Source organism: Bombus bifarius, unplaced genomic scaffold (assembly GCF_011952205.1).
Source record: "Bombus bifarius isolate JDL3187 unplaced genomic scaffold, Bbif_JDL3187 scf7180000008163, whole genome shotgun sequence".
In the NCBI taxonomy this organism is placed as follows: Eukaryota; Metazoa; Arthropoda; class Insecta; order Hymenoptera; family Apidae; genus Bombus; species Bombus bifarius.
Window position 1 is genome coordinate 2,018,453 of NW_022884485.1, and position 13,853 is coordinate 2,032,305.

Below are 13,853 nucleotides of genomic sequence, written 5' to 3' on the forward strand. Positions count from 1 at the left end.
TGAAGTTATATTCAAATAGACCGTGCTCGATATCCGTTGATCCTTCATTTTGCCCGGATAGCCAGTTGATTATTTTATTGGATGTTTTCTTTAAAATTCACAAGTGAAATTCTTGTATGTGTGTATAGATCTGTGTAAGAAAAGCTGTGCGATCGCATATTTTACGCACAGCCGAATGCGCATCACCCGATAACAAGTTGGACGGTCATTGAAAATGATAAATATATCAGCATCAGAATTTATGATCATATGTAGCAGCGTCCTCCTCGTTTGTAAGACGATTCGTCCGTTTTTTCCCCACCTTATACTTTATCGTATCGTATTTATACATAGAATCGTTCGTTATTAGTTTTGCTGCTGACCGAAGTTCTGGATTGGACCCAATTATTTCCCTGGATAGAAAACGAATGCAATTTTCCTCCGTTCACGTTCGGTTATACGGACCGTAACGGGCCCCATATGTGGAAACTGCTGTATCCTGATAGTAATGGTAGCAATCAGTCACCGATCAACATCGCCACACGGCTCGTCGTTGTGGTGCAACCGTCCGAACCTCTTCGTTGGAACGGCTACGATAAAGGACCACTATCGATGACTATAGCGAATAACGAAAATAACGGTGCAAATTTTCCACTGGTTTAATAAGCAGAATCGTTGCTAACTTATTATTCGTTAAAAATTATGCAATCACACCCCTATCGCAGCTCCTACATACCTAGTTACACATGTACATTCAAAAGTTCTCCGTATTTATACAATATTACTTAAAAGTTGCATCTTCTTCTTTTCTTTTCTTTTTTTTTTTTTTTTTTTTATCAACTATGGTTAGAACGTTTGCAAGTCTTGTTTTGTCGTCAAGAGTTTCCTTCTCCATCGTTCTTACGTTATATATATATTTTGCATTTCAAATTTGTTAAGGATCATCTCGGTCGTAATTTATCGTCCGCCGATCCTTTTAATAATCACTATTCAACTTGCAGTGATAGTGAGCACAATGTGGGGCAACTTGAATCGACCGTACATCGAAGGTGGCTGTTTGACTAACATTTACGACCTCTGCTCGATGATGTTTCATTGGGGACAATCGAACGACGAAGGCAGCGAACATACGTTAGATTACGTTCGATATCCCATGGAATTACAAGTGTGGCACATAAAACGCGGCTTTAACTCACTTTTGGAGGCGATTGCTGCTAAAGAAAGCGATGGCATACTGATCGTCTCGTTCTTTTTTCAGGTTAAATTGTATCTCATAGTTTTCCAAGTATCGACTAAACTCCGTGTGGAAGTAGAAAAGCTAGCTTTTTAATGAAATTTCATAAATTTTATAAACGATATAAAGTAGATCGAGTAAACGAATTAGCATGAAATTACTATGAATAGATTACAAACGCGGATAATCCTTATTTGGATCATATCGTGAGAAATCTGCGGCGAATCGTTAAACCAGGGACGAAGGTGCACGTTCCACCGTTTCCGCTGCTATGGATATTTCCACACTTCGAGACGGATTATTATACTTACAACGGTTCTCTTACTCAGCCACCCTGCAGTGAAATCGTTACGTGGATCTTGCAACCTGAACCGATCGCTATATCATCGTCTCAGGTAAAACTATCGCTTTGTATAGTTTATAACAATTACATATACTCAAATGCCTCAATACGTTTGCCACATATCGACTTTTACTACAGATCGCACAATTTCGACAAATTTGCTCACCGGATGGTCCTATACCGTTAAATTGTAGGCCCGTACAACCAGTGAACGACCGTAGCGTGTACTTTTATTCATAGTATTTGTTAACAAATTACAAAATTAATTTTACGTCTTATGCGTTTTCGTGTAGAACTATCAACACGCGTATATAGTCATTCGTGTTCCGTTGTAACGTTTTTCCACTATCTATGCGTATAAACTGATTCTTAATAAAATCAAGTACAAAGCCATATATTTTCTGTGTTTGCTGTAACGTCAATCGACATTGACGTTAGTATACGATTGTACGGGACGAACATCGCCTTTCAACCGTCTACTTCGTGGAGCTGCTTCTTCGTTTCTTCCATATGAGTGATTATATTACCGGCGACGAAAAGAATACGTGCGAAATATGTACAGCGCTCTTACAAAAATCGTGTAGATTCGATACGTTGCCCCGTTCGGGTAAAACGTTTCCCTTCCAATTGAGGAATCGTCTAATTTTCTTTAGCGGGACAATGAAATTACTTTTGTTCGCTGTTGAAAATATGAAACATCGAATAAGTATTTTATGTACAGAGAGCAATAATTTTATTGTTTTCCTGCTATATTTTACGAACGCGCCAAATACTTTCCAACAAATTTTATCAGAAAATAAAGGTATAACAAAGTTAAACTGGCTCGTCGCAAGTCGCATCAGGTATGTATCGGTACATATATCATCTATTTGGCACGAATTATTGTAAGATGCATGCATCTGTCTTCTTTTTCTTCTTGCGTGAACGTTCATTGCAGACACTATACCGGAGAATACATTAGATCTCTTGTTTCTCTTTTATCCGGATACACATCCAGTTTTCTCAAGCGGCTTGCGCTGGTATTTACGTAGATGAATTTATGAATTTCTATCACACGCACACACAATATATACACACATATATATATATATATATATATATATATATATATATATGTATATATGTGTATATTGATATCGGGTACATTCTCACTTCGATGGTGTATTTCCCCAGTAAAAAAATCACAAGATATTTTGAAACATATACGCTTGCCAATGTATAAGTCACGCGTCCACCTGATGTGAAAAATGAGATCTTGTCGAGTGAATTTCGCAAGCAAAAAAGTGGTGATAGACGATTCTCTCGCCGCGTTTTCTCGCTCCGCTCTTGGTTAGCACGTAAGTACATACGTATGTATTTACAGATTCGCCCGTGATAAAAAATTTACCACCTTACAGTGCGTAGGAATGCCGCAGTAAGAATATCGCTTTTCTCGTGATTTGCGAAAGCGAACGTCGTTATAGAACGCGATATAAAGTCCTATCGCAAACGTTGGTAAAACCGGAGTATTTCGTATTGAATTTCGGAGTGAATAACGTTTTATGTACAGTATCGTAGATGTTTCTCTCTCGTTCGAGTTCGCTACGATATTTTATAATGAAACGCGCGTACAAGGGACGGGAATGGTTTTGAAGGTTTCGAGCAAGCGCAGCTTTCTATTATTCTACGGTAAATGTCGCAATCATCGATTGTTTTTAAAAATAAAATCTTAAAAATCCTTTCGCCAGTGATTCGCGGAGGATGTCTCGCCAAATCTCTTATGAAATCTGCTCGAAACGTCCAGGTATTATCACGTGTATCGTTGTTCCCTCGATCAAATCGATTTCCATAACAAAATCGTTGAAACTGAACGAACGAAATATCAAAATAACGCGTCCGATTTCCTCGTAAACCCGACTAAACTGGGAACTGGAAATTGGCTTTCCTTCCGTTTTGTGCCTTTGGCATCGCCTTCTCAATCCACTTGCATGTCCCTTATCGTTCGACAAAGGAAAGCCGAAGTTATTATGCCGAATGTCTGAAACATACGAACGTATCTGCCATTAGATTTCAAGTATCTGAAATCTTGTGTATTCTGTGCAAACGTACTTGTATACCAGCCATTGCCATGCCCAGGAATACTAATGTGAAGCTCTCGCACTGCAACCAACTTGTAACTTTCGAGAGGCAGCCCTATAAAAACATTTCATAACATAAGAAATCAACCGATGAACATAAAACGTAAAATCGCTATTTAAAATATTCGTCGTTGGTAGATTTAACGATAAACGATAGCTGCTGCATTCTCTTTGCGCTTTCGATTCTTTCGTTAACCTGGCCGACCATACTGACATATATGTACGTCGTGCGCCGTAATTACTCGTACGAAAAAAAGAGAACGGTTTTATTCGGTTTTTAATAGGAAATTAGAATCAATACTAGAATTAATGCACGAATCGAGAAAGAATTGGAATTCCTTTATACTTCGCTAGATCAACCACGTTACGATATTTCTTTTTAAAATGATTAAGTCTTAGAGCGAAACTCTACCTCTTTATGTCGATATCCATCGTGACCCTCTTCGTCTTCCACTTGACACGCTATTTCGTCCATTGGTTTCGGGTTTAGCCACGGTTTCTCGTTCTTCCGCGAGAAATAAGAATTTCATGAATGCAGTATGAAGAGAAAGTTCAGACTTGATCAAATTACTTACATGTTTGCTGAACACTCTCGACACCACGCTCATTGGACTTCCCGTATTTTTTACCTGCGAGGTAATACGAATCATTGATTTTCATATATACTGACATGTGACTTTTGCTTATTCTGTAACGGTTTATATTGGCGGTTTTATTCGGCGCACAAAAATGTAAAAAGATCAAGCAGCAAATAGAATTGCGGAATATTTCGATGTATAGGATATGCTATAAGGGGGGTGTGTAATTATACTGCGAAAATAGCTTTTCCGTACCTCTGTATCTTTTAAAACGCAACACGTAAGCGGGACCTGCCTCCTGTTGCCCGAAATTTGCGCGTCTCTCCACCATGCCGTGCCATTGTAGTCCCCGTATCCGTGTATTCCGCAGCAATTAAACTGTAATGGAACGATTCGTGTGCTCTTCGGACCATCGCAATGTGGTTGGATGAATGATGTACCGTGTCGTGCATTGGATGTCGCTCGGGCGCGAAATAAAATTTGCATTGTGCGGCTTTCGATCTCTCGCCGCTCGTTATACGTAGAGACGATCGCGTGGAATTGCCTTTGAAACTTAATGGATATTTCCGTCGACCGATCGACACGCCGCGATTCCACGCGACGCGACGCGACGCTACGACGAAGGGATCGCGTGAAAACGTCGTTACAGATCGTCGAGCGGTTGCGCAAATTTGCAAATGTTCTCGCATTTCGGAACCTGGATAGCGCGATCGATTCGGCGTGATGACGAACAGTCGAACGTTCTTACGTTTCCAAATATCGCATCTTTTGAAGGTGCGATGTCGTATACGACGTATGTACGTTTGTCACTAACACAAAGAACAATATGCAAACGAACAACTAACGAATAGCTGGCCGATCGAGCGAGAATTCAGGAAGTGGCTGCTAGTTTATGTCTTTTCCGGTGGTTAATCGATCGATCGACTAGGAGAGTCGGTGATATAACCAAAGAATAATTGCGCGCGATAAACAACCTCGGTGAATAAACGATCGATCGGTGTTGTTAGCAGTTTTACCTTATATTGCGCAAAGTCGAGACTGTGGCTGAAGGGTATGTCGCTAGTGGGCTCGTGACCGTAATCCTCGGCCAATTTGTTGATCAGCCGCTCCTCCAATCCAGAAAGTATTCGAAATGTCATTAGTCCACCGACGGCAGCGGTGATGAGTTCGGTAATGATCAGTGCCACGAGCATGCTCATGTACTGGACAGTTAAAAATGTATCGTAGACCTTGGCCGTGCTTCTGTTATAGGTGTAGCGCACGAGGTGCATCTATCGATAACTTACGGTTGCCAGTATGCATTGATTTCCATAGAGAGCAGCTCGACATCCGAAGAAACCGACCGTCAGCACCGTAAAACCGAGACCGACCAAGCTACAAGCTATCAGGTTAATAGTTTCGTGCGGCGTGGCGTCGGGCACGAAAAGATTTAACAGGTGCCCTTTGCTCGGTTCCAATAGCAAGCATGCCCCTATCATCAGTACCGTACACCCAGCCAACTATCGAGTAATTTCTCTTTATGTAGTCATCTACTAATATACTACTCTCTATAGTACTAAACCATTCGTAAGGTACTTTATGCAACCGCGGTACGCAACAAAATATCGTTTATGCGAACGAAATCGAACCTTTTGTTTTCGCCTTTAGACACACATGCGTTTCGGTCTTGTTAGCTTCGTATACTTCGATACGGTATTGCATCTCACGGTCCAGTGACATAAAATACCCTGTGCGTTTCAACGATAGTGTATCTAACCAACGACGTTGTTATCTCTACGTAAGTTTATTCAAAAATTATTCTACGTCTCCAAACAATCATCCTTAAAGCAACGAGACATCTGTCTTTCACAATGTTACCGTGTAAGACCTACATTTTTCCACTTTTTCCTTCGCTTTTCCTTCGCTTTTCCTTCGCCGAAACATCGTAATTTTATCGCTAACGATAAACGACCGATCTTTCGAAACCTAACTTTTACGTGCCGCTTGGCTTACTCGCTGTTAACTGTTAACCGAACTGCCTAGGTGATTGACTTTATCGATATACGTATGTATCAATGGTATATTATTAGTGACGATACGCGTTCGTTCTTTGTTTACGCTTTATCGGAAAATACCACGATTCTTTATTAAGTGCCGAATTATTCCTGTTTTCGTTTCTGCACGAAGAAATATTTCCGAATTCTTATCTTTATTTCGTACAAATATAAAACAGAAACATACAAAAGAAAAAATACAAACATCCGATCTATTCGTACGATATATGTATACATACATACATTGACAGATATAATCTGAAATTAATCGATTAATACTTTACCCATATCAATATGTTGAACGTAAATAGGACGAATTTCAAATACTTCATGTCGGTCGTTTTCAAGACATCAAATTAGTCATTGATCTGCAAAGATAACATCATTTGTATCAGTTACTTTAAAGCCTACGACGATGATCTCGACTTTACTCTAAGAGTTGACAAATGCCTTTCACTTGAATTTTTCAACATCAACGCTTTATGAAGAGCGCGATTAACAACGTGAATATTAGCAGAATGAAGATAAAAGCGAGCAGGTGCTGGCGAATACTTGTGACGCGATGCGAGCGAAGCGTGAGTCTATCCACGTATCCTTTGATCCGCTCACGAGAATTAAAACCTACCGTATTTTAGAAGAACGAGCCTTTGCAATGGCCGTTGATTATACTCAAAGGTGCACGATCTGCCTACGCTTCAAAGGCGATTGAAACATTACTGCGAATCGGATATGCCCTGGCGCAATAATATAATACCTGTGTTTCAGCTTTTCGTTTCGATAGTTGACTATATTGCGCGAGTTAATGGGCTAAACGACGAAATGTTAAAACACCGTTGCAACTAATCGGGATCAAAGGCGAAATTGTCGGATCGATGCGTGCACGGTTCATATACGGTTATACATATTAATATCGTACGACCACGGCAAATCCACGATTAAGCGATCACAGGCATACAACTTATTACCAATTAATCCTAAGTACTTACACGCTTGGTAATTAATTAAAGTTCCCAGGAAAATCACGCACAGTTGCTTGCTAGACCTTCTCACGGCTCTAACGGGCGAAAGAAAAATCGACCGCTTTTAATCGAAATACCACCATTGTGCATGCTACGAATACTCAAACGAGACCTTTCGCATAAATATTCATAGCTACTCTTCTATGATATTACTTGCCATATTCCAGCGGGGGATCATTCGTGTAAACAGCTTTTGACGCAGGAATAGGCTGCCAGTCGCTGGCCCTGTTGATTCTCCTACTTCCTGCTGACAGCTACTCGAAACGTAAGAGAAACAAAGAGGGCGGGAAACAAAGCGTAAAAAGACCAGTAGAACACCGTAGAAACAAAAACCGGAAAACAGATTTCCGATTATTCTTCTCCGTAGATCGATTCACGAGTAGTTCACGATTCGTAACGTTCGCCCATTCGCTCTCTCATTTTGTTTTTCACTTTTCTTTCGACTCCCGTTTCCCGTTATTAAATTCAAGCACGAGCACGTACAGCTTCCCGCACGCTGAGAGGGCGACCAAGGCGAAGTACACACACACACACACGCGCGCACGCACACACGCACACACACGCGCGCGCGCGCGCGCACGGCAATCGACGGAGCGTCGTTGGAGAAAGATGTTGGTTACCGAGAAAAATCGATGTACCGATCTCACGTGCCAACTGCCGGAGTTTCCGCGAGTCTCCTCGAACGGATCTCACAGCGAACACCGATAGAGAATTCCGCCGTGTACTATCGCGACGATACTGCCGAGGGTAAACGCTGCCAACTCCGACGTCATCTGCTTCGGGAGCGGTACGCTCTCTCCTTCCCACTTTCCGCTCATCTTCCGCCCTTACGTCGTCCGGTGGTTGGTCCAGATGCGGCTGCGTCGCATCGTAACAGCGCCGACGCGAGTCCTAGTCGATCCCTGCTCGCTAGTCCGGACGTTTCGCCACTCGACCAGCTTTCGTTCCGCTGTCAATGACCAACGTTAGACCAGCGTGGTCAATTGCCTAGCTTTCGCATCGGTTTACAAGTTTAATTGCTCCAATTACCAACGCTGCTTTTAACCGGACCGACCAATTTCGTTTGGAATCTTGTTCGTGAGTTCATGTTTAGAGCTAAGATCATACTTGCATCGGCTCCTGTGATACATTTGCGTGCGTCATATTTTTTCGCTCCGAATAAAATTACTTAAAACTTACTTTTTCGAATTTCCGCATTTTCGCATTTTCCCAATTTTATTTAAAAATGTACGTATTGATAACATGAAAAAATTCTTCGCTTCCTATTATTTTATTTCTCCCTCTCTCTCTCTCTCTCTCTCTCTTTCTTTTTTCTCAAAGATTATTTCGATCGCGTTATTAATCGTTCTTTATTACCATCGAATAAAAAATAAAATGTAGACTTTGCAAAGACACGTATGGTTACAGCCTTTCTTTCGTCGATAAAGAATTGTCAAGAGAGTCTTGAATAATTACAAACGATAGCTCTAAACAGCGCTAATTTTGTTATTAATAGCATTTACCGAAACTGATTAAGAGTACAGCGAGCTGTCAAATTACATAGATTAATATAAAAGACCGACTTTATGTAAATATAATGGATTTATTAGGTATTAACAATTTTTACAGCATTCGTACTTTAAACAACTATGAGTAAAAGATATTAACGCTCTAGTCAAAGAATCGGCGATGCGGATAATTTTTCAACGTTGTATCCTAAACAAAGTAAAAACGATCGAGAGATTCGTTACAAAAGGTGTTCGCCATACGACTAGAGATTTAATCGATCAAGTCTCACAATTTTCTCTTATATAATAAATTACACTATTGGATGTCGTTCACCGCATAATGTAATGGATGCAAATAATCGATTTAGCAGATCTTACGTACAAGGCTCGAAATAAATCTGTATTGGAAATTATTATATCGAGTGCACGATATTTGCCGATCGATAATCGTAAGTATCTTCGTATTTAAACGCGTTTCACGTATTTTATATTTAATTGCTTAATCACCCCCCCCCCCCTACTTATCGAATATCTGCAAAAAGAACCGCACTTTGAAAGAGCGGTCCGCTTCGTAGTTCAAGGTTAAAAGAAGGAAAGGGAATAAAAAATGTTTGCGGGAGAAAATAACGCGTGAATAGCCGAAGAAAATTTTCACTCTGTAACAGTACGTAACAACGATGTGTACCATTGCTTGAGTAATAATAATAATAATAATAATAATAATAATAATAATATGAGCAAACGCGCAATTATAAATAAAAAGATCTTATTATACAAATGGTTTTACGGGGGTCTCTCTCATGCATATACATATTTAAGTTCACGGGCCGATCCACATATACACAGTGCACACGTTCCATTATTCGCTCACATACAACCTTTAGAAATCTATCATTTTATTATTAATCCTTACTACTACGTTGGACGGTACGATGACTCGCAATTACTGCTATGCGTTTTCTGCACATGTTTCGAATAAAAATTTGTATCATCGATTTAGACGTAAACGAGAATTGACGATGGACGCATCGCGCGCAAAATGAAATCTATTCGTCGACATTATCGCGGGAGATAACAAACTATTGCACAGCATAGATTCGATGTAAATGATCTTCGTCACCAAGGCGAAATATTCGCAGCGGCAGCGACGTAGCAACGGTCTGTGCGTATATACATCTCAAGTACCATATATTCTTTATATTCTCGCCGTCGCTACAAATTACCGACGGACGAATACTCGAACGAAATGCGTATTCGTATCTCGATATAAAGTAAAAGAAAAGAAAATCGAGTTTCACTGTCGCTAACCCCGAGAATATCAGGCGATAGTCGGAAGAGACTTGAACGGTGCCTCGATCTTCCGATTTTGCTTTTCGATTATACGCACGAGCACGCAGCATTTTTGGTCATTGCATCGGAGCAAGAAGCATAAATCACATTGAAGTCGCGCCCGATTGTCGCAAAATCGATGGCAATTTCGTTGTACAGTCGTGATAACCGCGCTCGCTGGCGGATTTTCCAAAGAAAACCGTGAAACTAATGATTTTGATCGCGCCGTGCCACGTTCATTTGCATTTTGTAGAATCGCGACGCGCGACGGACAACGTTCAAAGTTTTTCAACGCTTTCCGACGTTTCTCGCGGAGAGAAGCTCGCCGGATTTCGTTCATCGTCGATAGAGAGTATTCGCGATGTCGTTTCGCGTCGTGGCACATGCGCTGCCCTATTCATCGCGACAATTCGATTGAAAGTTCGTCACGTGGAACAAATTCTTGTGCTCGTTTAAAAATGCACTGGCGCTTGCTTTCGGTTCGCTTCGGTTCGGTCGTCGCCTCCGGCAAAGCTACGGAACGAACTTTGTTTCGATCCTCGCGAATTTAATCTGGAAAACACGCGACGCTGTAATTTCTCTCTTTTAACCGATAGGTCGATATCGTAAGAAAACGATCGCACAGCGCAAAACCTGGACCAAGAATTCTAGCAAAAGTTTCCAGTTGAGCATATCCGAGCCCCTTTTTATAACTCCGTGGTCGTTTCCACCGGGCTTTGTTCGCCCAAATACGTGAACCCTAGATGAGAATAATCCCTCTTTTCTCTGAACGTGACGTTGTCGTTCGACGGACTAGGACTGAGTAGATCGTTACCGTGATTGTAGAGCGGATTTAAGACAGGCGTGGTGTCGTGGTTGTTCAACGTGTTCGCGTTGCTGTTAGGATTTTTTCTACCAAGGGTCGATCGTCGCAACGAGTGAATGTTCGTCTCTCCGTGGGTACCGACTATGCTGGAAGCACGTGCCGTGGTCGCCGCTTCGGAACTTACAGGGCTCTGTTGACCTAAACAGATGATAAACACGCGTCCATCAATTCCGTCCTCCTCGTCTTGCTAATTATTTTCGCGTCGAGGGACAACCACTTTTCAGAGAAACAAAAAGAAAAATTCGAGAGTCCTCAAACTCTTCTTCGACCAGTAAATCGATGGTTGACTGAGAAATATCGTAACGTTGTTAAAAACCGAGTTTTGAAACTCAATATTCCACCGTTCAAAATGATTCGTACGAACTTGAAACTCGAAAGATTTCTAAAGATAAAAAAGAGAAAAATGCGAAAAATCCGAAGGGCGACAGAGTATCAAACCTTCCGAACCAAACAATTATTTTTAAAGCGCTGTTATCTTTAGCCGTTGCAGCTATACGATATTTCTTATCGTTTTAAGGTTTACTTGCAACCTCTCCTTGCGACAAAGCGGTTCGTCGTTGTGCATCGTGTTCGAATATTTTCTGTCCACCGTTTCTTACATTTTCGATACCTGACGATGTACTTAGTCGGCCGAAGAGCTTGGAAATTGATCAGGGCTCTATCTAAATATATTTCGCAAATCATCGATACGTGTTTTACACTTGCCGATATTACGATAGACGATAAAATAGCGTGTACGTAACTGTAATAATCGTTAGAAAATATTTGAATTACCGGTACTTTCTCCGTGATCTTTGGTAATATAGCTAACATTGTCCAAGCTGAACGCATGATTCTTATTGCTGAAATCAAGCTGCAGATCGTTATAGCTGTCGTTGTCGTCGACAGGCACGCTCATTTGAAGCACCTGTGTCTCGTATTCTTTCAAATTTGGCTCGACGTACACAGGATCGTAACGGGGCACGACGTACATCCGCTGCATTCGTTCCTTGTACGCTTTGTATCTATGCACACGAGACAACAGAATATTCGTGTAGCGAATAGTTAGTGTTGAACGAACGTGTGACGTATCGCAGCGCTAAACGTTTTAATTTTAATTTTAAGAGGTAACTACGCCGGAAAGCGTAATTAATTCTAACGAATGTAATAAAGGGAACGATGAATTTGCATGGTACGCGAGCTCGTCGCTGCCATAAATATTCATTGCGGCACTTGAAAACCATTCTTTCACACGATATTAACACGGTAAGAACGTTATATTGCAGCGACGGACGCGCTCAAAATTGCCCGATCGTTCGAATATCCAACGTTTTCCTTTCTATTCGCGATAATTAACGCATTAACGGCAAGTTAGGGGAAACGAATGAAATTCCGTTCGAGACTGCAATCATACACGTTGTCACTAACGGAAACGAGCGACTTACCTGGACCAGGACACGCAAATGTAGATGATGCCAGCTATGCCTAGGATCAAGATGACACACGCGATGATTATCAAGGCATACGGAAATACCTCGCCGCTGAAAGCGATGGCGGTTTGCGTGCGTACCGACTCGGCTGGCATTACTGGCGCGTGAATGTCTATCGCATTCGCTCGGACCAGCGTCGACACGTCGAAGGTGATATTTGACATAGCCGTTTTTTCGATAATCGATCTGCAACAGAACCACGCGTATTTCGCAAGTTGCCCTTCGAATTCGACCACTCGGCAATGTGTAGATAAGCCTCGAGACGAAGTGGCGCGCGAATCGTCGATTCGCCATTACGTGGCTATAAAAATAAAATTGCTACGTTCTACGTACTTACTATTTACGATGACTGCAAGCTTTTCGCGTATCCGTAATGAAAATGACAAATTACTCGTAAACTTGGAAACGAACAAGTAAGAATAATGTTGTTTTTTCCTTTTTTTCCTTTTTTTTTTCCTTTTCCTAGATAATGCTACATATAGACTACATATAGTAGACGCGCATACAACATCGTGTATTTTTGAGTAGAGAGGAAAGAAAAATGCGACGAGCACGCAGTTGTTCTCTTCCGTGTCAAAGAAACTTTAATCACGATGGTTGTTTTAATTCGCGCTAGATTCTCGTATCGATACGGTCGACTACGGATAATATTGTATATATAATGTGTAAATAACGAATCCCTTACCTTTGTATACGCGAACTGTTCCTATCTAAAATAGCTTCTGTATCTGGATCGATGGCGTAGAACCACACGTCGGAATCCTGAGGGTACATCTCGACAGTTCCATTTTTCGTCAAATTTTTTCTCACTGCCACTCTATCGATGCCGATCAAAAGACCGCTCTTCTCCTCGATGATACCAGCGATCTTGGATGCCTCCTTTTGCAACGCGTCTGGTGGCGCGTCCTGAACTACTAGAATCATTAGATTCTCCTCTTCGATCAGATTCACTATAACCGGAGCTACGATCGAGTTAAAGTTGTCAGTCGAATTAGGATTATCTCGAACTCGAACGTCGAATTTGAATGGAAGCTCGGACAGATCCACGTTATCGAAAGTCGCGGTGGTTCTTATTATTCCGGAAGAACTGTCCATGGCGAAGTAGTCCGATCCTCGTCCACCAAGTATTTTGTACTCGAGCTTGCCGTACTTGCCGTTATCCTTATCGTGTGCTTTCACTTGTATAACCGTCGACGCGAACTGGGCGGTTCGGGGAATCGCAGCAAAGTAACGTCCTCTCGATAGTTTTGCTCTACTGTCCGCGAAAATGAACTCTGGTTTATTGTCGTTTACGTCGAGCACTTGAATCTTGACCTGTAATCCAGAAACGAAATTCGAACGAGACCTTTCGAAGAAAAGGCAAATCGCAGATCAATTCTATTCGCCGTATATTTACGACG

At 41.5% G+C, this 13,853-nt stretch overlaps 3 protein-coding genes across 6 annotated transcripts in view; 1 reads left to right on the forward strand and 2 right to left on the reverse strand.

The window, feature by feature from the left end:
- The first annotated feature begins 3 nt into the window (after positions 1-3).
- LOC117208847 (carbonic anhydrase 1-like) lies at positions 4-2,164 on the forward strand. Its single transcript, XM_033450262.1, has 5 exons — positions 4-272; positions 350-619; positions 981-1,237; positions 1,384-1,608; positions 1,695-2,164. The coding sequence occupies exons 1-5, from the start codon at positions 215-217 to the stop codon at positions 1,794-1,796; spliced, it is 912 nt and encodes a 303-aa protein (XP_033306153.1). The 5' UTR covers positions 4-214; the 3' UTR covers positions 1,797-2,164.
- A 99-nt stretch (positions 2,165-2,263) lies between these two features.
- Positions 2,264-8,100, reverse strand: LOC117208844 (tetraspanin-11-like). Of its 2 annotated transcripts, XM_033450255.1 has the most exons (9): positions 7,271-8,100; positions 6,569-6,652; positions 5,538-5,750; positions 5,268-5,453; positions 4,507-4,629; positions 4,249-4,302; positions 4,086-4,178; positions 3,645-3,728; positions 2,264-3,573 (listed from the first exon to the last, which is right to left on the reverse strand). In XM_033450255.1, the coding sequence occupies exons 2-9, from the start codon at positions 6,614-6,616 to the stop codon at positions 3,511-3,513; spliced, it is 864 nt and encodes a 287-aa protein (XP_033306146.1). In that variant the 5' UTR covers positions 6,617-6,652; positions 7,271-8,100; the 3' UTR covers positions 2,264-3,510. The 2 variants fall into 2 exon arrangements, with proteins under 2 accessions (XP_033306146.1, XP_033306148.1); XM_033450257.1 differs by lacking the exon at positions 7,271-8,100 and having other exon boundaries at positions 5,538-5,632.
- Positions 8,101-9,289: 1,189 nt separating this feature from the next.
- Positions 9,290-13,853, reverse strand: part of LOC117208843 (cadherin-99C) — a 76,619-nt gene continuing 72,055 nt past the window's right edge. For all 3 annotated transcript variants that reach the window (XM_033450252.1, XM_033450254.1, XM_033450253.1), the window contains 4 exons: positions 13,139-13,767; positions 12,409-12,639; positions 11,759-11,988; positions 9,290-11,122 (listed from right to left, as the gene is read on the reverse strand). In XM_033450252.1, coding sequence (XP_033306143.1) covers positions 10,806-11,122; positions 11,759-11,988; positions 12,409-12,639; positions 13,139-13,767 — 1,407 coding nt within the window. In that variant the 3' untranslated portion in view covers positions 9,290-10,805. The remainder of the gene's footprint in view (positions 11,123-11,758; positions 11,989-12,408; positions 12,640-13,138; positions 13,768-13,853) is intronic.

Bases quoted from the DNA above. Each gene is read 5' to 3' on its own strand.
- LOC117208844 (XM_033450255.1), bottom strand. From the start codon at position 6,616: ATGAAGTATTTGAAATTCGTCCTATTTACGTTCAACATATTGATATGG. The intron at 5,751-6,568 runs GTAAAGTATTAA...ATTACTCGATAG, and splicing joins CGTTCAACATATTGATATGG to TTGGCTGGGTGTACGGTACT. The intron at 4,303-4,506 runs GTACGGAAAAGC...ATTACCTCGCAG, and splicing joins GCGTTTTAAAAGATACAGAG to GTAAAAAATACGGGAAGTCC.
- LOC117208847 (XM_033450262.1), top strand. From the start codon at position 215: ATGATAAATATATCAGCATCAGAATTTATGATCATATGTAGCAGCGTC. The intron at 620-980 runs GTGCAAATTTTC...TTCAACTTGCAG, and splicing joins AGCGAATAACGAAAATAACG to TGATAGTGAGCACAATGTGG. The intron at 1,238-1,383 runs GTTAAATTGTAT...TACTATGAATAG, and splicing joins TCGTCTCGTTCTTTTTTCAG to ATTACAAACGCGGATAATCC.